The following is a 25,366-nucleotide window of genomic DNA, read 5'->3' as shown; positions in this document are numbered from 1 at the left end:
GTCCAAACTATAGCTTGACCCAGTTTGTTTGATGTCATTCGACAATCGAGAAACAAATAATTGCAATACATGCAGATCAAATCTCCATGTCTCGGTAGGTGTTCTTCAAATCCTCTATATGGGACCCAAGAAAATTGAAATATATACTAACAATGCAACATTAGTAAATGTTAGTATGTACACATTGATGGTGCAATTCATGATAGTATTATACCTCATGGCTTTCCATATGATCTATACAAGATCCTAAATCCAACCAAGTCACCATGAGGTATGGCCCTATATTCTAATCTACCACCACTCCATTTGAAATGTAAAACATACAAAACCAGTATTCATTGTAATATTATAATATGCGTCATTGAAATTAAAATTTTACATTTCGCTATATGTAAATAACCTTTTAGCCAGTGGATAAGTTGTTTCGGGTCATGGGACTCTTGGTGCAATAAAAGGCATGAGGTACCAAGCCCATGACTGCAATAGTATGACACAACCACCCATAACTTTACCAACCTCCGATGATGCTCAACATAGTTTTGTATACATGTTTGCTAAACAAGACAAACCCCAATTATATTTTTTTATGTTGTTCAAATCACGTAATAGGTTTAAATACATTAAATGAACTCTATTTCTAGATTTATCAGGAATTAAAGTATCGCCAATCATGTACATTATGTAAGCTCTACAGCTGCATTGTAGTTGGTGCGTTGTTGGTTCTTCAGGCAATGGTGTGCGCAAGATGCTTAGCAACCATGTCAACTTCAGTGTAGCTCCTTTATGTGCACTTTCGGGAGGGACTTCCCCTAGTAACTCGTCGCATAACTCATCCCAATGTAAGGAGCTAGGTCCAGCCACAACACGACCAACAATGATGGTGCACTGTCCCCATGGCAAGTGAAAGATGTGTGTTTCAGGCCTCCATCAGTCAACTAATGCAGTGATCAATGCATGATCAATTCTACACTGTTTGATTAGAGCAATATGTTGGAACCCAATACACAATAATAATGGTATAATTTGTGGTTCTGGTTCAGGTATTGTATGGTAATATAAAGTGATTAAGTCGTTAATCGTGGTACGTGAACGGTGAACGTGTTGATGACGCAATAGAGGTTTATGAGCCATGACAACGATGTCAAATGGTAAAAAATCGAGTAAAAATGATATAAAATTTGAATGTGTTTAGGTTTTTCTCAGTCTTTATTATGTAGTTGTAGTTGTTGCATGCTTTGAAGTTGTTATTTTCAATTTACTTCAGTAATAATAATCTACAGATGCATGATTTCAGAGATATGGAACAATGTCGAACTTAACCCTCACATGCATCGACAACCCCATTAATGTGTGGTGTTGCGCACTGTTCACTCACATGTGTTTGTTTATCCCATTAACGTGGTTCTCAACAATCCGCATGACCTTGGGCATGCGATGCGGAACACCATGGTCAACACTCATGATGCAACGGACAGTCTGTCATGTACATTAATGTGTGGTGTTGCACACTGTTCACTCACATGTGTACACTGTTCCGCAGCTGCACGGTATTCACTCACATGCACTGAATATCCTACCTAACCCTCCCACCTAACCCTCATAACTAACTTTGTCGCCTAACCCTCCCACCTAACCTTCCAATCTAACTCTCTTACCTAACTTTGCCACCTATCCCTCTCACCTAACTTTACCACTTATCCCTCCCACCTAACCCTCGTAACTAACTTTGCCACCTAACCTTCCAATCTAACTCTCCTACCTAACTTTGCCCCTAACTCTCGTACTAAACTTTCTCAACCTATATATAATCTCACCATTTGACAACAACATATCACACACAATAACTTTCTCACAAAACAAAACTCGATTTGTAACTCTCACAATATTTCCACTCATATCTCACAAGCAGCACCATAGCTCCACCTAAAGAAATTGTGACCGTCATTCATCACAATGGTCACATAGCAGACGACCTAGTTCAGGAATCGGTGTACACATGTACGAACCCAATATTTATTTACGTGAGTCTTTCTATTATGTTTACACAATTGATTCAAAAAATTAACAACCATCTCCCTACTCAAGCAACTGAAAAAGTTGTTCAATTGTTATTTCGTGTCCCTATTTCATTTCATCAGGGTCAGACACATTGTATTTTAGCATGACTACTCGACAATGACGGTCTCAAAGGCGTGATGGAAACAATTATCCAGAATCCCGAATTGAATTTTGTCGAATTCTATGTTGTTACTGACCTTATTCCTCAACCACAATCATCGTCTCCACAACCCTCATGTCCACAACTACAACTACTGCCACCACAACAATTATCGTACAACAACCTAGTCCTCAATAATCCAGTATCTTCATACAACAACCTTGAAACACAAGACCCCTTTGACATTTATACTTCATACACACAACTATTATCCAAAAATGATTCTTTTTTTTATGCCCAACAAACCTCCTTTAACCAACAAAACCATCCTCCATCCCTCTTTATGCCACCCTCACAACAAACACAAACACAAACCGAAATGAACATCTCATCGCTATCGAAGATCCCATTATACGATTTCATGAGGAAAACATGAATGATTTTAGTGAGGATGAGGATCAACAGTTCTTTGATCACATCAATCACCAAAGTGATGACCAAAGCGATGACGAGGGTGTTGGCAGACCAATGACACATCCGTCACCTCCGTTGCAATATCACCAACCTAGGTGCCTAGTAGACTTGAACTCTGACCACCTACTGCACTACATTGATCGACACCATTTCGTTCAGTAGTAACATAATGTACAACCACCAACCGGTGCACTCGAGGTTGGCATGACATTCGATGAAAAAGCACAATGTATTTGAGCAGTCAAAGAATACAACATCGGAAATCATTTTGATTGCATAACAATTTACTCTGACCAAATAAGGCTAAACTTCATGTGTAAATCACATGAAAATGGTTGTACATAGAGCTTAAGCGCATGCAATTCAAAGAGACATAACAAATGGATTATCAAGAGTATCAGAGGTCATCACACTTGTCTCGTGCCAATCCTCAGACAAGATCATCGGCAACTCAACAAACACATTATAGCACAAATCATTCAACCAATTGTCAAAACAAACCCAACCGTCTCCATCAAGACGTTGATTGCAGATATCAAAACATTCATGAATTATACCCCATCCTACAAAAAGACATGGTTAGCAAAGTAAAGAGTGTTGGAGATGATTCATGGAAACTGGGAAGAATCATATGCCAACCTGCCAAAACTTTTGGGAGATTTGCAATCTTGTGTTCCTGGGATTATGGTCGCAGCTCAAATAGAATCCATGTATGAGGGAGGAGAAAGTGTACCGGGCAAAAGAATGTTTAAACGTGTCTTTTGGTCATTTGGTCCATGCATTAATGGGTTTGCATATTGCAAACCCATAGTACAAGTAAATGGTACATGACTTTACGGGAAGTATACTAGCACATTATTGATAGCTACCGCTCAAGATGGAGCTAATCGTATCTTTCTGATTGCCTACGCCATTGTAGAAGGGGAGACAACTTCAGCTTGGGATTTTCTCTAAAGAATTTGAGAAGACATGTTACTCCGTAAATTAACATTTCTCTCATTTCAGACAGACACCCCTCAATTATAAGTGCCTACAACAACCCAAGTAACTTATGGGTTTACGACACATTCCATTTCTTTTGTATGCGCCACATTGCACAAAACTTTCTTCGCGTTAACTCAAACTGCAAACATTTAAAGAAATTACTCATGCTGGCTGGTGAGAATCTATTTTATTTATTCGTTAAACTTTACTTTCAATCAAATTTCATAACGTAATAGATTGATTGAATATTTACAGGTTATGCATACACAGAGAAGATGCACTAGCGACATCTTGGGGATGTTCGTTCGAATAAGCCAAGTGCAACTGAATGGCTTGATCAATTACCCAAACAAGATTAGGTACGATGCTTCGATGTGGGGAAACATTGGGAACATATGATTACAAATTTGTATGAGTCTGTTAATTCCATGTTAAAAAATACAAGACATTTGACGATGTCATCGTTGGTTGAGGAGACGTATTTCAAGACCGCACAACTCTTTGCTATTAGAGGCCGAAAAACTCAGGCAATGATTAACTCCGGCTCACACTATTATGAAGTCGTCTCTGAGACAATGAATAGTGGTCAACAAGACTCAAATACACGCATTGTAAATTCGACAAATACAATCACACATTTATTGTAATAGAGACTCAATCCCCACTTCAAACATCCAAACCACCTGAAAGGTTTAGAGTAATGTTGCAATCTCAAAAGTGTGATTGTGGTGAATATCAGGCTAAACACTTATCGTGTTCTCACGTCATGGTTGTCTGTAAATCTGTCAATGTTGATCCCATGAACTATGTGATGTCGCTATTCACTTTACAACACATTTTGCACGTCTATGACAACACCTTTGGTTTACTGTCACACAAATTAATGTGGCAAGAATATGAAAGAGATCAATGGGGTCCTGATCCAAGGAGAAAGAGGACCCAAAGGGTCATCCGGTTTCAACTCACATTCCTACTGAGATGGACGAAGACGAAAATGAACGGAAAAGTAGAAAACAATGTGGAATTTGGCGGCAACATGACCATAACAAAAACAATTGTCCTAACATGTCTTCATCTTACGTTTTTCTTAACCAAATGTGATTGTTTAAGTATTTTATTGATAATGTAGTATAATGTTCTTCTATAAATAAATTGTTTATAAAAAAGTATTATCATTTTTAAAAAAATCTAATGACATAAACAAACTAATTATATTTAGTAAAATAATAATATTAAAAGTTTTAATTTTTTTACTAAAGCAAATATATTATTTGACAAAATTCGTATTTTTAAAAAAATGTTCACCTAAAAATGTCTTATATATATTAAATAATATAAGAAAAATAATTATATTTAATAATATCATTTTCTTATTAAAAAAATTATTTTAATAAAAATGTATTTTTAAAACCAATTAAAAATATATTTATATAATATAATATTTATATTATTTTAATAATTTAAATTTTAAAAAAAAATCAATGTACGAAACTCGGGATGGCCAAACCAGACTTCCTTAGATTTGCATTAAAGTATTGCAGTTTGGAAAATTTTTGAAAAAGTTATGTATTTTAGGAAAATATCATATTAAAAAGGTATATATATGGAAAAAAGCATTTGTTTTGTGTTATCAATAAAGGGGTTTTTTCCGTGGAGTATACGGTTTCTCTCTCCATAATACCAACTATACACTACTTTGGAAAAAATTTCCCAAAGTACACCTGATACTTGTTTGCCTTTGGAAGTCGGGTTTGGCCACCTCGACTTTCGTTCTTTAGCTTTTTTTTTTCTTCTTTTATTTATTTATTATTATTATAAATTAAAACTTAATTAAAGTTAAATATTATATTATATAAAATTATTTTTAATAGATTTTAAAATTATTTATTTAATAAATTAATTTTAGAAAAATTATTTTATAATTTTTTTAAAGAGAAATATAAATATGAAGAAAAATATAAAAATTGGATAAAATTATAGTATAAATTTGTATTTATGTTATATGTAATTTTGTAGTTAAATTTATGTTTTGTTGATTTTTTTATTATGTTCTTAAAATTAAAAAATAATAAAATTAATTAGTAATATTAACATAAATTAAAGAAAACACCGTGAAAAAATAATTGATACATTTGTCTTACAAAGTAGACAAAATTTCAAATTGTAGTGACTAGGATGATAGTCGACAATGATGCAACATATTAAAAACTACAATTACAACACAAATATAACAAAACTAATGATGATCTGAAGTATGTTGTGCAAGATACATGTCTTCTTCTATTTGGATTACTGATTTGCTAAAAATAACCAAAATTTCTATTGTGCAGAATCATTTCCAATAGTTGGATTGTGCTAATACCTTTAGCACGTCTTCGTCATTTTTCAATTCTGTTATCTCTCATCAAAATTTTCAAAGTACATTACTTTGAGAATTATTTCTCAAAGTGCACTAGTTTTGCTTCCTTAACGAGAGTCGGGTTTGGTCACCCCGACTTCCCTTCATGCTCTTTTTTTTAAATTAAATATTATATTATATAAAAATATTTTTAATTACTTTTAAAATTATTTAATTACTAAATTATTTTTTTAATATTGATTAAATTAATTTTTTTATTAACAAAAATATACATATAAAGAAAAATATAAAAATGGGATAAAATTAGAGTATAATTTTTTATTTATGTTATATGTAATTGTTTAGTTAAATTTATGTTTTTTTAATTTTTTTTATGTTCTTATAATTAAAAAATAATAAAATTAGTCAACAAGTATTCTGAAGTCGTCTTCGATGTAATGAATAGCAGTCAACAAGAATCTAATACACACATTGTAAATAAATTCGACAAACACAATCACACTTTTATTATAACAGAGACTCAATCCCCACTTGAAACACCAAGACCACCAGCAAGGTTTAGAATAATATTACAATTCCAAAAGTGTGATTGTGGTTAATTCTCACGTCATGACTGTCTGTAAATCTATCAATGTTGATCTCATGACCTATGTGCCGATGTTATTCACTTTACAACACATTTTGTACATTTATGACAACTCTTTTGGTTTATTGTCACACGAATCAATGTGGCAAGAATATGAAGGAGATCAGTGGGGTCCTGATCGAAGGAGAAAGAGGACTGCAAAGGATCGTCCCATTTCAACTTGCATTCCTATTGAGATAGACGAAGACGAAAATGAACGACCAAGTAGAAAAAAATGTGAACTTTGTCGGCAACATGGTCATAGCAAAAAAAATTGTGCAAATATATCGTCATCTTAAATTTTTTCTTAACCAATTGTCATTGTTTAAATATTTTATTGATAATGCAGTGTAATATTCTTCTATAGATAAATTATTAAAATTTTTAGTTTTATCATTTTTAATTAAATCTAATGACATAAATAAAGTAATTATATTTAGTAAAATAATTAAATTTAAAATTTACAATTTTTACTAAAAATCAATATATTATTATACAAAATTCAGATTTTAAAACAAATATTTAACCAAAAATATCTTAAATAAATTAAATAATATAACAAAAATAATTAAATTTAATAATACCATTTTTTAATAAACAAAATTATAAAATAATTTGTCTAAAATTAATTTATTAAATAAATAATTTTAAAATATATTAAAAATAATTTTATATAATATAATATTTAACTTTAATTAAATTTTAATTTATAATAAATAATAAATAAATAAAAGAAAGAAAAAAAAAGCTGAAGAACGGAAACCCGACTTTCAAAGACAAAAAAAAAAAAAAAACAGGTGTATTTTGGGAAATTTTTCCCAAAGTAGTGTATATCTGATATTATGGAGAAAGAAGGGGTGTACTTAGAAAAAAAAACCTCAATAAAGATTTACGGGGATATGAACTTAAGAATATTATATTCTCATGTTTGTTAAAGTTTTGTGAAAAATATTTTCAAGAATAGTTGATTTATGGGAATGGTAATTGTTCTCTACAATAATTATTCTTCCCCACTTTTTTCTTCATATTTCTTATTTCACTTTTATTTTTTATTTTTTTAATAAATAAATTTTATTTTTTTCCTAAAATTCCAAGTGGCAACCAAACATGCTTATGGAAATGTTCTTTAAAAAAAATGTTCATAGATATTATTTCTAGGCATAATATTCCTAAAAATATAACTCCCAAGAATTCAATTTTATAACTTCAAACAAACGGCTTGCTTAAAGTTATTTTTCCAACTGCAAAGGATCTATATCTATTGAGTATTACTTATATTTATTATATTGAATACACTTTACTTTCTTTCATTATAAACAGGTTAACTCACATTTATTTAATTTCCTATGTGTATAGGATCTTTCTCTGAGTTTTCATTGTAACTTTTCTACTAAATGCAAAAGTATTGCACGGTTTTATATTTTAATAACATAATAATTAATAAATGTTTTCCCGGAAAAAACATAATACATGTTTTCAATAATTCTGTATTTTTATTTATTTTCCAACTGGATAGGATTTATATCCCCTGAGTATTACTTATATTTATTATATTGAATAAGTTTTCTTTTCTCATAAAAAATATTATAACTCTTATATCTTTAATTTCTTATGTGTATTGGTTATTTTTCAGTTTTTGTTATAATTTTTCCACTCAATGCATACATTAAATATATTAAATGTTTATTTATTTTTAACATAATAATTTTTTAAATAATTATGTAATATTTTTCTTAATATTACCCAATACTAAATAAGATAGAAAAATTAAGTGACTAAGTCTGTAGATTAATTGATGCAAAACTATTCTAAATTAATAGAACAATATATGTGGTCTTCATTGCCTTGGTCTGAGTTCAAGTTGTATAGAGGATACACATGTTAGAAAAAAATATATTTTTAATTATATGTGTTGGGCTATAGATTATAAATTGATAGTAATATGTAATGTAGAAGATTTGTAATAGTTAATCAAACGCATATTTTAAATATTTAAGGAAATATTTTTTTTCCTAATAATTAACTAAACATATTTTTATTGAAATACCTAAGATTCCAAAAATTCAGTAAAATAATCGCTCCCTAAGTATATAAAACAACGGAGAATAATTTGATATGATCGAGAAAGATTTTTTAGCCTCATTGCATATTGGCGCGTGAAGTGCAAATATAATAGTTTCAATGTCTAATTGAAAAGGTAGAAGAGTCAAAGTCGCACTCTTCAAATTAATAATTTAAATATATGAGTAGATTATATCATTTTGATCATAAATTTTACAATTTTTATTGATTTTATAATTATAATTAGATATTAACTAGTTGAAAGTTTAAAAATTATTAGTTTGTTGAGAGTCGATAAATTAATTTATTAATTAAAGATATTTGATAAAATAAGTGACTCAACTAACTAAGAACTAAGAAAGATGTATTTATATAAATTTTTATTTCAAAAATAATAAGTACTTCTAAGTAATTATAATTTTGATTTTTTTAGTTATTTTAAAGTTTGATCATTTTTAAAATTAATATTTTCATTAAAATATAAAATAACAAGATTATTAATTAAATAATTATTACAATATTTAGTAATAAATTTCATTACAGTAAATATTGTAATAGTTGTATTAAATAAAATAATAAAAATATTTTTTCAAACTAACAATAGAAATAAAAGAAAACAATAATAAGATATAAGTTTAAATATCATTTCAAGTAAAGTCAAGAAAATACTATAATTTACTGGAATAAATTTATTTTCCTCTCATATGTTTTAGTAGTAAAATAAAATTATAGATTAATTAAAATAACTTATTAAATACACTCCAATACATTTTGTTTTATATTTCACGAGATCATCCATCACAGTATTATTTTCGCTCAATCATGTATAACTATAAAGTTCAGATAAGATCGAATGAATTAGTGCAAATATGATCGCACATATGTACAATAATGATATTTAATTTTATTTTTATTTGTGTGTTGTTTAAACTTTAAAGGAAGTACGTGCAAGCTTAAACGAAAATGCAACACAAAGCCGAAAACATTGACATGGATCAAAGTTAACATATGAAGATGACGATTCAGATGTAAGTCAGATGTAGCTCAGCAGGCAGCACCCTTCAAATAATTTTCTGAAAAGATACTCAATATTGTCACTATATATGTCAGGTATGCTTTGCCAAAATTTATTGTCATTTTACTAAAATCCTTTCTGACCTAACATGAAAGTGTTAAAAGGTGTAAATTTTTTTTCTGACCTAACACAATACAAACTGCGTGAAAACGATGTAATAGATAGTCTCTAATCCTCTCAGTCTCTCATTAGGCAGATGGTGTGTTTAGTACTGAGTAGGAGGGGCAGAACCATTTTTTTTAAGAAAAAAAAGTATGTAATAAAAATGTTATAAATATAATTAGAAAATGAAAATATGATAAATTTTTAATTATTTAACTTGTCTTAAATTTTTCCCAAACTTTATAATCAAATATAATTTTGAAAAATTATAAAAATTTTAATCATTTCAATTGTCTTAATTTTTTCCTAATTTTTTTTAATGAAACATAAATAAAAAAGAAAAATATCACATAATTTTTAATTATTCTATTTGTCTTAATTTTCTAAATTTTATTATTAAATATAATAAAAAAATGTTACAAGACTAGCAAATCTAAGTTCCAAACCTGCTTAATAAAAATTTAACTTAATTGAAGGGGACTGGTCCGTCCAACCAAACCTGTCATTTAACCAATTGGATTAGTGGATTGTGTAAATTGAATTATGCGGATTGGAGTACATAACTCAATTCATCTCATTAGGATAAGCTAAATACTTTATCTGTGAGACCCAACCTATTACTCCTTTTATCTCTTCCCAAAATGTGTGTTGAAACACATTCGACCAAAGAGAGTTAACTTCCTCTCCATTATGGCATGGTCTAGTAGGAGAGACATAAACACATTTCACAAAACCTATGTGCGTATCTCTTCTACTGGTCTCTATAGCAATAAATGAAGACAATCCAGTTCCAAGCAAAAAACACGACATAAAAACATGAGAAAAGGCATCCTAATCTTTTCCCCTCATCATCATCACTCTATACATAGATTGTCCCTCTGTTCAGCGTCAACTTCACTATTATCAGTGATTGAAGACGACTCATCCAATTTCACATACTTCACAAGCTTATGAATCCATCATATCTTTTTCCACATTATCTATAAGTTCCTCTTTCAAACCCATTCCGAAACACACCAGTATAGTAGACGCGGAGTTTTATTTGAGCAACTGCGTCTTTTACAAGCTCCCGTTGCTTCCTGTGTTAGAAAACTAACTTTAAGAGTATTCACCAAAAAAAAAAAAAAACAAACTTTAAGAGTAGTAAGTTGCTTAGTGAAATATACATCCTGTTTTAGCCGTTAAAAATACATGCTTCGACGGATCAAAAAATTTAATGGTAAAGCACCACAATTCTGTGATTGATGTGGTCTTTTTTAGGCAGCAAAGAATAAAATTACCTTAATCATTAAATACAAATTTCACCGTTGTTATTGGTCGTTGAATGTTGCTTCCTCTTCAACAAGAATTTGGGCTTTCTGTACCTACGAACGAAGTAACCAGATGGCTGTTACAAGTTTCTGCAATCACTTATCAGAGAAACGAAAACAATCTATTTGACTTCAAATTAGCTATTTAATGGACAGGTAATAGACAGTTTATTTTTTAAGTAAAGAAAAGAACTAAACCGAGTGCATTATATAATTTAATTTTATTGGATGAAAATGAAACCAAAACCGTTCCATTCCGTGCCAAAACGCTACGCTTTGTAAAGCATACCTCTTTTTCCCAATCATATCTCATCGTAATAATAGCCAAGATCAATGTTTGAACCACTGTTCCACTCATCATTCCAGTCCACATACCCTGCATGTAAAATAAATAAACCATCACTGCATAAAGTATTGCCTTCACAATTGAGCACTCTGAACAGTTCACATTTACATGGCAAGGTTAGCCTAATTTACATTAGCTGGTCCATAATTGGCATATGATCACGTAAAATTAGGCTTTCTTTAGGTAAACTTTTCTACAGATACTTATAGGAGAAAAAAATAAGATAAAATAAATTAAGCTTCTCCCATAAACTAAAATCAACTTATCATACTTAACTTTTATAGAAGTCCTTCATTTAACTTAAAAAACTATGATGCATAAGTTAGTGTTAGCTTATGGGAAAGGCTAAATTCATTTTACCATCTTATTTTCTTTTTCTATAAGTGTTTGTGAAAAAGTTTATCCAAACATACCTTTAATTGTAACTTATGTAAGAGTGGATTGGAATATTTAAGTTGTGTCTGCATCATTATAGGATAGGTACACTTACAATACCCGAAGGAAGCAACCAGCCGAGGAGAACCCCAAGAGGTATTCCAATCAAGTAGTAACTGCCAATGTTTATATAAGCCACTACTGCTTGACGACCAGACCCAACTGCCACCCCTGAAGACCAACAGATACCAGCACTAAGGACAACCTCAGAAATTGAAATTTGAGTTGAGTGCTTCTAAAGTGTATTATTAGATACTCACCTGAAAGAACTGGTTGAATGCAATTAAGAAGAACAGTAAAAGCTAACAACATTGCCAGCTCATTGACCATTTGGATAACGGAAGAGCTCGATGTAAAGATCAAGGCAAGATTCTTGTTGAAGGACACAATTACCAACCAAAATATAAATCCCACAAATAAAGTAGTTACCACAGAAACCACAGTTGCAAATCTTGCACCTTTTGCATTGCCTGCACCAAGCTCATTTGCTACACGCACCCTGAGTTGAAGGAAGTTAGATGATTATAAGGGAGGAAAAATTAGTTGGTTTTGTACTGAGACACAGTTCTTTACATCAAACAGATTAGTTTTTTACTATAAAGAAATATGTTTGAGATTATTTGCAGACTTTCAGACACAGTTTGGCTGTTATGAAGCTACATCTACATGTATCTACAGGCCTTGTAATACAAGCACTACCAAGAGGTCCAAGACTGGCTGATGTTGCATCAGAGAATAACAGCACATAGTTTTACAGTTTCCCTTGACCTTGACCAATGTCTCCAATAAAATCAGTAGATTTTTAGAAGTTCCATATGAACTAATAGGAAAGAAGGTAGATTTCTGTCAATCTGTGGTTCTCGACCTTCAGTATCAGCTTCCTTACTTTTCTAGAGGCTAAATCAAGTGACCTATGTAACTTCTCAAACATGGAAATGATTCAGTTTTTCAATAAAAGGTGTATGTTGATATAACGATAAACTCCAAGGGAACAACTAATGCAAGTGTTGTTGCAAGACTACTGCAAATTATATACTCGAGTTGACAAACTGACTGAATGTTTTGGAGTAATTCTTACTTTTTGGAGACTTAATCACAGGTTTACAGCAAGCAGAATTAATCATTAAATATGATAGGTCTTGCATAAAATTTAGGGGAAGGAAAACAATGCCACTCTGGAAAATTCACACCAAATTAAATGATAAATCAATATCTCATGAATCGCCTCATTAGTTTGTAACAACTATCACCATCATTTGACAAAAGCATGTCAGCAACTAAGTAGAGAGAAATAGCAGAGTAGACAAAATATAAACTGTGTCCAATGATTCAACTACCACAAAACTCGCTCCTTGTTCCCTCACACCACCACAGATACATACAATTATCTCCAACTGCATTTTCTTGTGATTCACAGCAGTTCTGAACATTGACTCCATTTGAGTAGTACACCACAGAATTCTCAACCTCACCACACCCCCAAGCTAAACAACTTGTCAATAGTTAAACAACAAATCTATAATACCACATAGTGGGAGAGAAAGAAAGAGAGACTTACAACCAGTGACATACCCGGTTGCGCCCAAAAATGCTAGTGGTATCATGGACTCCCAACCATAAATAGTCACACTGCCATGCCAGGTAAGACTTTAATTCAGCAAAAACCCAATAAACCAAGATACAACTAAATTAGAAAGAAAAAAACCAACACAGCACAAATTTACCAAACGGAAAGAGCATCAATTGCAATCTCAGTGTTATGCATATATCCAGAAACTATAAGCAACAGTCTGTAATAGAAATTCTCTAACCTGCAATGCCACATTAACACACTAAGAATCGCATCAATCTCAAAGTTAAGAACTAAGTAAGGGACAAATCTTATACATAGTTCTCTAGGTGTTTGTATTGTTCTCAAAATAAAATTGCGGATTTACCTCCATAATCTGCATAATCCTTTAATGCAAACCTTAATTACACATAATATCAAATTAAAAGTCCCAACTCCTTAGCAAGATCCATTTTACACATTTTTCTTAATGAACATTTAGATAAGAAAATAAAAGGCATTCAGCTTAGTTTTTGAAAGTTAAATAAGAGAGCTTCTATAAGAGTTGAACTGCACAAGTTAATTTTAACTTGAACAAAAAAAATAATTCATTTCATTTTATCTTTTCTTTTCCTAGTACTCGTGGACAAGTTTATCCAAACAATACTACAGTGCAAGATAGAAAGAAGACTAACGCAAGCATGACCCCAGAAGCCAAAGAAAGTTTGAAGAATTCCCAAAGGCCAACAAAAGCTTCAACAGAAAAACCAGTCCACGAGCGAGGGCAACCACCAAAGAGTGTATACCCGAGCATTCCCAAAACAGAGAGCCACCACGAGAAACCAATGGAAAGAGCAGTGCCAACAATCCCAATTCTCATCCTATAAACAAAAACCCAACTCACTAACACGTGAACCGCAAGAGCCACCCCTGAAACCCAAGCAATGATGCCGGTCTTCAACTGGCACTGCAGGAACCGCTGCAAAGTGAACTGGAACGGGAAGCTCAGGTGCAATGGGATCAACCAAACCGCCACCAGCCCCGCCTGCTCCGCCACCGCGACGGGCTGCCCTATTAGCTTCAACACCGGCGTCGCAAAAATGAACACCGGCAACAACAGAATGGAAGACAGGAACAGAACAACCCACGAGCGTTGCAAATAAACGCCCAATATGCGCTGTTGTCCGGCGCCGTACGCCTGCCCGCATAGTGTCTCAAGCGCACTCGCCATACCCAACTAAAAAAGGAATAAGTTCGTTAACAAAAATTAACTAACTAACGACTAACAACAATAATGCGGTGAATGAAAAGTGGGAAATAGTGAATGAAAAGTGGTAAGTGGAAAGTGTTACCAAGAAACCGAAGGTGATGGAGATGAGGACGGTGCAGGCGATGGAAATGGCGGCGAGGTCGAGATCGCCGAGGTGGCCGGCTAAGGACTGGGTGACGACGGTGATGGAGAACATGGCGAGGCGGGTGAAGATGGAGGGGGCAGCGATGTGCCATAGCTTCTTGGATTCGGAACATGATCGTTGGAAGAGAGAGTGATTGTTGGATCCGTGTGGTTGTGGTGGCAGCTTTGACTTTATCAGAGGATGCTCATGCTCTCCTTCATTCAGAATATTTCCCATGTGTTTTGCTTCGCTTCGCAGGTTGTCGATTACTGGACAACAATAATGCGGTGCTTTAGTGATATTTTGAGGGAGAAAAGTAAAAAATCCCTTTTGTTGACAACTGGTATCCATAGCCGACGTTGTCTGGGTAATGTAAAACATTTAAAAGTTTAATCATATTTTAGTCGTACATGTATACGCTGAAAATATATTATATTAAATACTTCATTGTAGCTACCTAACTTACCATCGCCAAGATCCAAAATCCATTTTGCAAATTGAATGGTGTCACTATTAAGCATTGAGCTACTTCCCAATTGCAATTACATATTCTTTGTCAACCTCAAAACCTTGCAGTATTGCCATAACGTAGAAGAATTGATTGTGGCTCTTACAATTTCAGCTCTACTAGCATTTGGAACAATGGGAAAAATTTGTCTAAAACACCACCAAGCACTATAAATTTGCCGCCAAACCGTTTTTCATTGCTATTTTTTATTGTAAAACACATCAAATCTTTCAACGTTCTATCAAGAGCTTCAAAAACACTATATAATCAATGATGTATGTTGCAATAGTTCTGCCTTTAAACTTCCCTGTTTAATACTACAACATGAATCCTCACTCAAGTTCAATGGAATTGCAAATTGAGCAAATTGAGAATGAGCTGTTTTACCACCAGGAAGCAACAACGAAGCGATACCACTTGAAAAAACATTTAAAACAACCTTCCTTTATGAATGGAACTTATACGATAAGGTTTTCCATAGAAACATCTTATCAGTACCGCCATGACCATAAACAAAGAAAAATCCACCAGAGCCACCCAAACATGCTTCAATAATCTGATCATACACATTTTTTTATCTTCGTTAAGCATTACAACATGTTGGTTAAATAACTCATCCATCTCACCAACATCATAATTGAGTTCATTAAAAAGAAGAATATTTCCAAATTCATTGAACTCGGAATGTTGAGGAATTGACATGGTTTCAAAATCATTTAATGACTTACCATTTGATACCAATAACTTTTGAATCTCCAACAAACAAATTCGCTTCAGACGCATGACACTTACTAGGGATTATAATGTGAATCATGATACCAAATTTAGGGAGAGAAAAAACCAACAGTTCAACGCGATTGCCTCTTCGAACGACAATACCATATTCCAAATCGAAAGCACAATGATGTAATAAAGCCTACAATCGAACCCCCAACACCGACTCATACATTTTATTCGCCAAACATTGTCGTGTTTCACCGCTTTTGTCCTCTCAAATCACTAACCCTATGTTCATCGATGTTATTTACACAACATCATTTAAAAAGCATTAATATCTACAGGGATAAAAAAAGTAATAGCCACATCAAAGTAAACTTGTTATATTTCTTAACATAAAACATGGTGGATGAAACTTGTACCAAAGGAATTCCCACATCTTTGTCAACCCCTACAAGTTGGAAGGTATGTGATGGAAAATTGTGGCAAAGACCCTTGTATTTATCAAGTGTGATGGCATGAACACATGTTAAGCTGAACATCCCAAAAGTTTAACTTCAATTTGAAATAAATGTAGCTTTTTGCTTTCGTTGATTACCCATCAGATGCAATTAACTTATTTTTCATTCTTGAATGCATACATTAAGTAAGGATCCTACACACAACAACATCATAGTGATTGTATATAATAGTGAGATTTTGCACATTTTCAAGGACCTTTAATATCATCAAGTACCTTACATTTCTTTGAGAGAGCCACCCTGGATGAAACCTCCTAGATTTCACGCTTCTTACCCTTGCGATAGAATACAATGGTGGGCTTGCCATTAAAGGACTTGTAGATTTCATGTGTTTGCCTAGTGTTATTGCACCGTGCAACTTTTGTGCACATTTGCCTAAAGTTACCTATGTCAATTAGATTCTTGGGATTTTCTTACTGCACCTTCTTCTCAAACCTTTCATCCTTGTTGTTTTCCACCCTCTTTGTGATCTTTAATATTCCAATATTGGTTTTGTTGATGCTTCCAATTCCAAAGGTGAATGAGCTTGATGCACTCTTAGCTTGTTTGTTCTTCGTTCTTATCATTGTCTTCACCCCTATTTGCTACAAACATATATATCCTTCATTCTTATCATTTCCGGTCAATGCTAGAAATTTGGGATTAAATGCAAGTAATTCCATAGGAAAAAACATCATACAATTCAAAGTAGAGCAAAGCACTTCCATAGTATATATTGAATTAATAAAATAAAATTTGATATATAAATAAGATTGCGTTTGATTTGCTAAAAAGACAGGACAAACAGAACGATACTGGACAAGTGGTTGAGTCGCATGACAACTTTTTGTATTGTATATTGTTTGGTGGTCGATGCACAATATAAGTAATTTTGTGTTGTATCTTGTTTGATATATTTATGTATCGGACAAAATAATATAAATTTTACTATAATATTCTTTGTACCGTGTAATGTTTGGTTTGCACTAGGAAAAGATACAGAATGAAATTTTGAAAATTTTGAAAATTTTAAAATTACTTTATTATTTAACATAAAATTTATTATCATGTTTTATTAATATTTATAATTTATTATTATTTTAGACATATTGTTATAAAAAAATTTACAATTTATTAATTATGTTGATATTTTTTTACTATATCATATAAGTATCATATTATAAATTAAAAAACAATTCAAAATAAATTAACAAAATGCTTAAGTAAACTAATAATAATTTATCATATGTTATAACTACAAATATTTCATAATCATACAATTTTATTAAAAATATAAAATCTTATTAAGATGATTTTTGGTAATATGTAAATTCAAGCTTTCTTAATTATTAAATATTGAAGTGAAGAGCAAGCTTTCTTGATTCAAGCTTGATAAACTCATAAACCATAAACAAGAGTATATTATTGATAATGTCCAAAATATAAACTTGATAAACTCATAAACCAAAAACAAGTCTATTGTTGATAACATTCAAAATAAACTCCTAATTAACACATAAATTATGAATGTATCTTGTCAAGTAATCCATCTAAATATCATTGATGTTCAAACCATCAAAATTTCATCCATTGTCATATCCTCATAACCTTCCTCACAAAAGACATTCTTTGGGAGCCTTCAAACTCCCAAAAGAACTTTTCATATTGTTGGTTATGAGCAAACTTTATAACTAAGTTAATTTCCTCTTCTTTAGTTAATCCTAATTTCTTAACCTCTTCAACCAAGTCTCTTTTTGAAGGATTCGACTTTGAAGGATCTGAAAGTTTGGCTACAACTTTTGCAAAATCATTTGTTACCATATCCATTTACTATTGAAACTTTCAATAAATCTAGTGGCTAATTGAGCAAGGCGTGGTCATTTAGAAGGTGGTCCAACAAAAGTATTTCCAATAAAAGAAGGTGAATTATCATGTTGGTGTAGCCACTCATCATCATCACTAACTTGGTTCTCACCAATTTGATTTTCCATTGCATCTTCACAACGCTCGGCCCCACGACCATTTGCACGATCTTTACCAAAAATACCTTGTAACTTCTCAAACTCTTTTATTAACATGGTTGCCAACTTTAGGATGTTTCTGCAAGGAAAACAAAAACAAAAGCTTACCAAATGAATAAAAATATTGATAAGAAATGAATACATTCTACAAAGTTCATCTTAAATACCTCCAAATACTCATATAAGACTTGACTATTGTCACTAATGACACACTTTCTTGTGTCATCCCATCCAAACCCACTGGTATTCATCATGTCAACAACATCATTAAGCTTTATTGACCACCTTTTCATATTGTTAACAACTTACCTGACATTTATAGTAATTTCAGGAATCTTATCTCTCATCCTCTTACAAACTTCCTCTTGAGTTCTAGGTTTGAATGTTCCGTTTTGTCCTTTGTTGCCAGCCACCGCCATCATTAATCTTGTTTATTTTTCTTTCCTTTTATTTTCCAATTCTTTCTTTCTTCTTTCTATTGCAATTATTTAACTATTGCTTACAAATTGGTTATACATCAACTAAAGTATAAACGAAGTCTCTGTAGATTCGACACTCGAACTTCCGTTTTAACTTTACTACTTATGACAAACTGGTACACTTGTCAACGAGTTAACAAGTTTTTGGCGTCGTTGCCGGGGACTTTGTCCTTCGTACTTGCTTGTTACATATCCCAATTTGAAGCAATCTTTCTTTATTCTTTAATTCTTTATTTAAATTCTTATCTTTTAACTTTTTATTTTTAATTTTGATTTATTTTTTCTAAAAAATAATTTAATTTTAGTTTTAAATTTTTATTTTGTGATAACATGCACGGTAGTTATTCTTTTGTGTATACAAGAAAACAATCTTGTTCCTTTGGATCTAGAAATTAAAGCAACCTGCAGAAGGAACAACATTGCAAGAAGAAGGATAGAACAACAAAGGGTGCAGACTAATCAAGGAGAGAGAGGACCTTCATCATCTGAATCATTCCACATCCTAACTTTGAGCAACGCATCATGACAGAAGACCGTCCACAAAGAATAACACTAGAGGATTACTCTAGTACTGCTGCCCCTCATTACTTCACCAGCATAGTTAGACCAGAAGTTCAAGCGGCCAACATTACATACCCACATTCAATTCCCTCATCCAACTGATCCAAGGGAATCTATTCCATGGCCTACTGAATGAAGATCCGTATGCACACTCGTCCACATACATTGAGACCTGCAACATGGTAAAGATCACAGGAGTTCCAAAAGACGCCATCCACCTTAACTTATTCTTTTTCTCCTTGGTCGGTGAAGCAAAGAGATGGCTTCACTCATTCAAGAGGAATAGCTTATGGACATGTGAAGAGGTGGTGGCGAAATTCCTAAAGAAGTACTTTCCATAGTCCAAGACCGTTGAGGGAAAGGTGGAAATCTCATCCTTCCATCAATTCCCTAATGAATCACTAAGTGAAACATCCATGATTGATCCTATGCATCCACAAAGAAGAGTCTTCTCAAGATCACTTCTCAAGATGCTATGTTAGCTCAAAACAAGCTCTTAGCCAAGATTTAGAGACCCTCACAACAACTCTGAGTAAGCTCCCTTAACAGCTACATGCAGTGCATCCTTCTCCATCTCCAGTCATGCACATTGGGGGAGGCAACATCTATGATGGGCCCATGAGTCTGGCATGTGCATGGCACAAGATGATACATTCAAAGAAGTCAACTGCATGGCCAGTTTGAACCATTAAGGATTCTATCAAGGAGGACCTCCAGGATATAATCAGGGGGAAATTTCCCTCAAAATCAAGGCCAAGGTTGGAGATCCCACCCCGTGAATAACTTCAACAAAAATCAAGGAGTACCATCTAATAAGTCTCTCAATAAAGAACTTGATTTGTATGAGAAAACCACCAAGCTAGAAGACACCTTGAATCAATTTATGCAGGTTTCTTTGTCAAATCACAAGAGCACCGAGTCTGCCATCAGGAATCTAGAGGTACAAGTGAGCCAATTAGCTAAGCAATTAGCTTAAACATCCAAGGGTAGTTTTATGGCCAACACGGAGAAGAATCCCAATGAGGAGTGCAAGGTAATTTTCACTAGGAGGGAAAGTGCTGAGAAGGAAAAGAGAATTGAAGGAGAATTGGAGGATGTGAGTGATGAGGAATGAAAGGAGAAAAAGAGAAAAGATGTTGAAAAAGAAAAAAAATGAGAATAAGGAGAGTAGTGATAAGGTCTTAATCATTAAGACCAAGAGTTATTTAGCTCGGGAGGCTAAAAAGGAGATATCATCAGTCCCAGCGAAGAAAGTTCCATATCCCTTAGTGTCATCCAAGAAAGACAAGGAGTTATATTTTGCTCGTTTTCTTGACATCTTCGATAAGCTGGAGATCACCATTCCCTTTAGAGAGGCCTTACAACATATGCCTTTGTATACCAAATTTTTGAAGGACCTCCTTACAAAGAAAGGGAAATATATCAACGATGAGAGCATCGTGGTGGAAGGAAATTGTAGTATTGTGATCCAGAGGATTTTGCCACAAAAATTCAAAGATCCAGGAAATGTAACCATTTCATACTCTATTGGGGATGTACCAGTGGGTAAAGCTTTCATTGACTTAGGAGCAAGCATCAACTTGATGTCCCTATCCATGTGCCGAAGAATAAAAAATCTAAAGATGGCTTCTACGAGGATGACACTCCAGCTAGCATATTGTTCCATCACAAGACCGTTCGGGGTAGTTGAAGACGTCCTGGTCAAAGTCCACCACTTCACCTTTCCTATGGACTTTGTAATCATGGACATTGAAGAAGATGCTAAGATTCCCTTGATTCTGGGTTGGTCATTCATGTTGACTAAAAAGTGTGTTGTGGACATGGGGAATGCCAACTTGGAGATGAGTGTGGAGGACCAGAAAGTCACCTTCAACATGTTTGAGGCATTAAAGTATCCCAAGACTTGCTTCAAGGTGGAGGCAGTTGAGCAAGAAGCTGACCTTGCAAGGCAACACCTGAAGAATGTGCTTCTAGAAAAAGATGAAGCCAAAACAATCGTGAATCCATCAAACCCTTCCAATGTCTTCCCTGGGCCAAGGCAAGTCAAGGCCCAAACCACTCCAGACGTTCCACTAGTGCCACCTCCAGTGATCCCTCCTCCAGCCACTTCTTCTACAGACGACAAGCCTTCTTCCTCTTCTACTCAGCCGAAGCAACTCTTCCTCATGCTACAGAGCCTCCACCATGACCAATACTGATGCAAAGCCTCCACCATCTCTCCCTCCAGCAACCGGTGATGGCACCAGAGACATTCCTAGCCCAGGTTGCTTGGCCAAGAGTCCAACTTCCTTCTGTTAGGGGGATGACACCTCTGGCAATGCTGATGATGATGTCATAGATGTCGGAGCTAATGATGATTATGTTGTGGATATCACTGATGCTCATAGAGCTTAGGATCCATGGCCCACACAGGATTGAGACCCATTTTGATTAGGATTTTTCTTTTTTTTTTTCTTTTCTTTCTTTTTCTTTATTTTCAGCAGTTTAATTTTAGCAGTTAATTCTAGTAGTTTAAATTCCATCATTTAATAATAATGCATGATAGAGATTTAGGTAATTAATGATTGGTTGCAACTTGTTCTGAATGAATCGATGAATGAGATATAGTGTGTACTGATAAGATGATTGTGAAAATTATGATTCTTATGTGAGCAGGCGTCATTGTGAGTGATGAAGTATGAATTGAAAGCATAGGAGTGAATAGGTTAGCATGTCTGAACGGAAATCATGGTATGGTAAGCTAAGTACTTCATAAATGTCCAGTCAGTTGTGCGAACCTTTAATTGTGAGAGAACAACTGTCTTTAACTTCCTGGTTTTGCATGATTCTTAGACTAATTAAGTACATATAGAATGTGGAAATGATCAAGGTCTTGTTTGCATTAAATTTTTTCAGTCACTTAGGCAAATAGTTACCCTGTCATTCGTTAATGACAATTTATTCACATTAGACTCAATAAGCTTATTGAGCCTAATGTGAATAAATTGTCATTAAATCCCGAGCCGAATGGAACTAATATCAAATAACTATCCTATCCTTAGGTTGTAGGAGAGCACTTATGGGTTAAGACAAATTTGCCCCTAATTTGGGGGAGGAATCTTGCCTGATTTTTGTTTCAAGGACATTAATAACAACACACATCCAAATGTAAAGTGAAGTATGTTGTTGTAGTACTATTGTGAGTTTCAGTTTTATTGTTTAAAAAAAATGTGTTGTCAAATAAAGAGTTGAAAATAACTATGTGCCAAATAAACTGTGTGTGTTGTTAAAAGTAGAAAACATAAAAATTGGATTGTGAAATATGAATCATGGGTTATTAGAAAAATATGAGTATGTGCTCTGTTAAAACCTAATTTTGAATACAAAAAAGAACCATGAGTTCTTTTTTAGCACTTATTAACATTCACTCAAATCTAGTCTAGTATATATTCTGAAACTAACAAATTCAAAGTGTTATACATATTACATAGTAATTAGGAAGTAAAAGTACAGATCACAATATCTATAAATTAAACAAAATCTAGCTGAAGAAGTAAGAGAACTTTGAGCTGATCATTCGAACTTCGAAGAGTACGTGTCTCTAAATTTACGTTTACACTCGATCTTTGGCTTTAAGTTAATAAATGGACCAAATCCATGCATAAACTCTCATCATCTACAGATCTACTACAAATAATCGTAAATCCCAACAAATACTACGATATATGTTTTACTTCAAAAATTCCGTACTGTTACTTTGCCATAGCCTCCATTTATTAACTATTATAATGTGATATGGTTGGTAAATCATCACCATAGTCGTTCCTGAAGTATGTAGTGAGCAGATCAATCTCTTCAAATTTATTGAATGAATATGAGAAAACATCTATAAAGATAATTAAATCAACTTAAATAAATTTCAATACCTTTCAATATATTAGTATTTGATTTTCAATTAGAAAATATCCTAGCTCTTGTAGTGATCTGTCAACTAGCATACCAAAAATCCAGACCACCTGCAAGTTAGAGCTGCCAAACTGCCTGCAGAGAAAATCGGACGGAACAGGAAAAAATAATTGCATTGTATCAATGTATTGTGTCTTTGTCTGCCACGAGGAAACAAAGGAAATTTTTTACATATTTATTTATTTTGAACGGTAACTGTCCACCACCCTACGTTCCAAAAAGAAAACTATCGGTGTCGTCCACCAAAAAAAGCCTTTCGTCCATTGTGATTGGCATGTTATGGTTAAGGGTATTTTTAGTGTGTTAGGATCCTCTGCTTATGTGTCATTAGATTTACATCTGATGGTATCGAGTTTATTGCTCAGTTGGTGATCCTTGAATTGCTAGACAATCTATGCATCCTGTCCAATTTACGTGTAAGATCGAAAAAGGTTTCAAAAATGGGTTACAATTTCAGTTTTTCAAATTTGTTTTTCTGTTTCTTTTTAGGATGTGGGTCGGCACGTTTAGCCCCAAGGCTAAGTAAAGAAAGAAGTCAATTTTAATTGGGGTTACTGGGGTTATGGGTACTAACTTAAACAAGTGGATTTACTTGCATATATAAGGAATTAAATTAGTTTAAAAGAGTAATTCTTAACATATTCATGATTTATTTTCTTAGAATATTTGACGGTTAAATTTAGTTGTTAATTAAAATTTATATGTAATTTTAAATTAGTATGCTTGACACATTCAAAGAATATTAAATTAGTATGTTATTTTTTTAGGAAAAAATATAAGGGTGTGTTTGGTTTGCATTTTCATTTTCTGTTTTGATTTTTCGGAAAACTGTTTTCATTTTCAAAATATTAGAATTCTGAAAACATGTTTGGTTTGACTTCTTGTTTTCTATTTTCATGAAATAAAAATAGTGAAAATTTATGATAGATATACTTCTTGTCTTTTTGTATTTTTAGATTTACTTAAAATTACAATCATTGCCACCGCAATTTCATTTTACCCGAAATGAAGTTTCTGTTCTCAACTGAAAATTAGAATTTATTATTTTTATTTTCTGGTTGTTTCCTATTTTCATTTTCATTGAAAATGTTTTCAGAAATCCAACCAAACATATTTTCATCACCGTTTTCTGTTTTCAGTGAAAATGAAAACAGAAAACAACCAAACCAAACACCCCCTAAGTAATTTAAATAAGTTGGTTGCAAATTCAAGGAATGAAGTCATTTAACACGAAGATTAATATGTTTGAATTAAAATTTAAAAACATTAATTTAGATTAATTTTAAGTTTGTAAAAATAATTCAAATCTTAAAATTGAATTCTCAAGCAAAATAGATATATCATTTAGTGCAATCAAATATATAATGAAACTGAGTTTAGTCTTCAAAATAATTTGGTATATAAAAAAATTTAATTACATAAGTTCACACTGGTGATGGATTAAAAAAGAATTAAGTTATATACTTTTATATATATATATATATATATATATAATATTCATATTATAAATTAGTTTATATGCATTAATTTCTAGTTATATATTTATAGTTATACATATGTACTATACATATAATCACAAATATCAAGTTGTAACTAGAGTTGTGCACACCAAGCTCAACATTGGATACATTCCTCGTTCTCACAGTAGAATATATATATATATACAAAGAAGAGATCAAATTATATCGATAGAATTTTAATAACTATTAAATCATTTTATAACTTTTAGTTGTATAATATTTTCTTAAAACTTATTTTTTGGA

At 32.7% G+C, this 25,366-nt stretch overlaps 2 protein-coding genes across 3 annotated transcripts; one reads left to right on the top strand and one right to left on the bottom strand.

Annotated features, from left to right (window-relative positions):
- Positions 1–10,343: 10,343 nt before the first annotated feature.
- On the bottom strand, positions 10,344–15,219 carry LOC100814869 (protein DETOXIFICATION 27). 2 transcript variants are annotated; one of them, XM_041015126.1, is made up of 9 exons: positions 14,831–15,219; positions 14,174–14,715; positions 13,654–13,740; positions 13,502–13,558; positions 12,190–12,428; positions 11,985–12,100; positions 11,438–11,524; positions 11,119–11,202; positions 10,344–10,913 (listed from the first exon to the last, which is right to left on the bottom strand). In XM_041015126.1, the coding sequence occupies exons 1-8, from the start codon at positions 15,107–15,109 to the stop codon at positions 11,149–11,151; spliced, it is 1,461 nt and encodes a 486-aa protein (XP_040871060.1). In that variant the 5' UTR covers positions 15,110–15,219; the 3' UTR covers positions 10,344–10,913; positions 11,119–11,148. The 2 variants fall into 2 exon arrangements, with proteins under 2 accessions (XP_040871060.1, XP_006578308.2); XM_006578245.4 differs by having other exon boundaries at positions 10,344–10,917; positions 14,831–15,218.
- Positions 15,220–20,652: 5,433 nt separating this feature from the next.
- On the top strand, positions 20,653–21,856 carry LOC102664462 (uncharacterized). The gene is made up of 2 exons (XM_006579009.1): positions 20,653–20,754; positions 20,852–21,856. The coding sequence occupies exons 1-2, from the start codon at positions 20,653–20,655 to the stop codon at positions 21,854–21,856; spliced, it is 1,107 nt and encodes a 368-aa protein (XP_006579072.1).
- The last annotated feature ends 3,510 nt before the right edge of the window (positions 21,857–25,366 follow it).

This window comes from Glycine max, chromosome 4 (assembly GCF_000004515.6).
Source record: "Glycine max cultivar Williams 82 chromosome 4, Glycine_max_v4.0, whole genome shotgun sequence".
NCBI classification, from domain to species: domain Eukaryota; kingdom Viridiplantae; phylum Streptophyta; class Magnoliopsida; order Fabales; family Fabaceae; genus Glycine; species Glycine max.
Note: the sequence above shows the minus strand (reverse complement) of the source record. Positions and strands in the feature narration are given on the sequence as shown.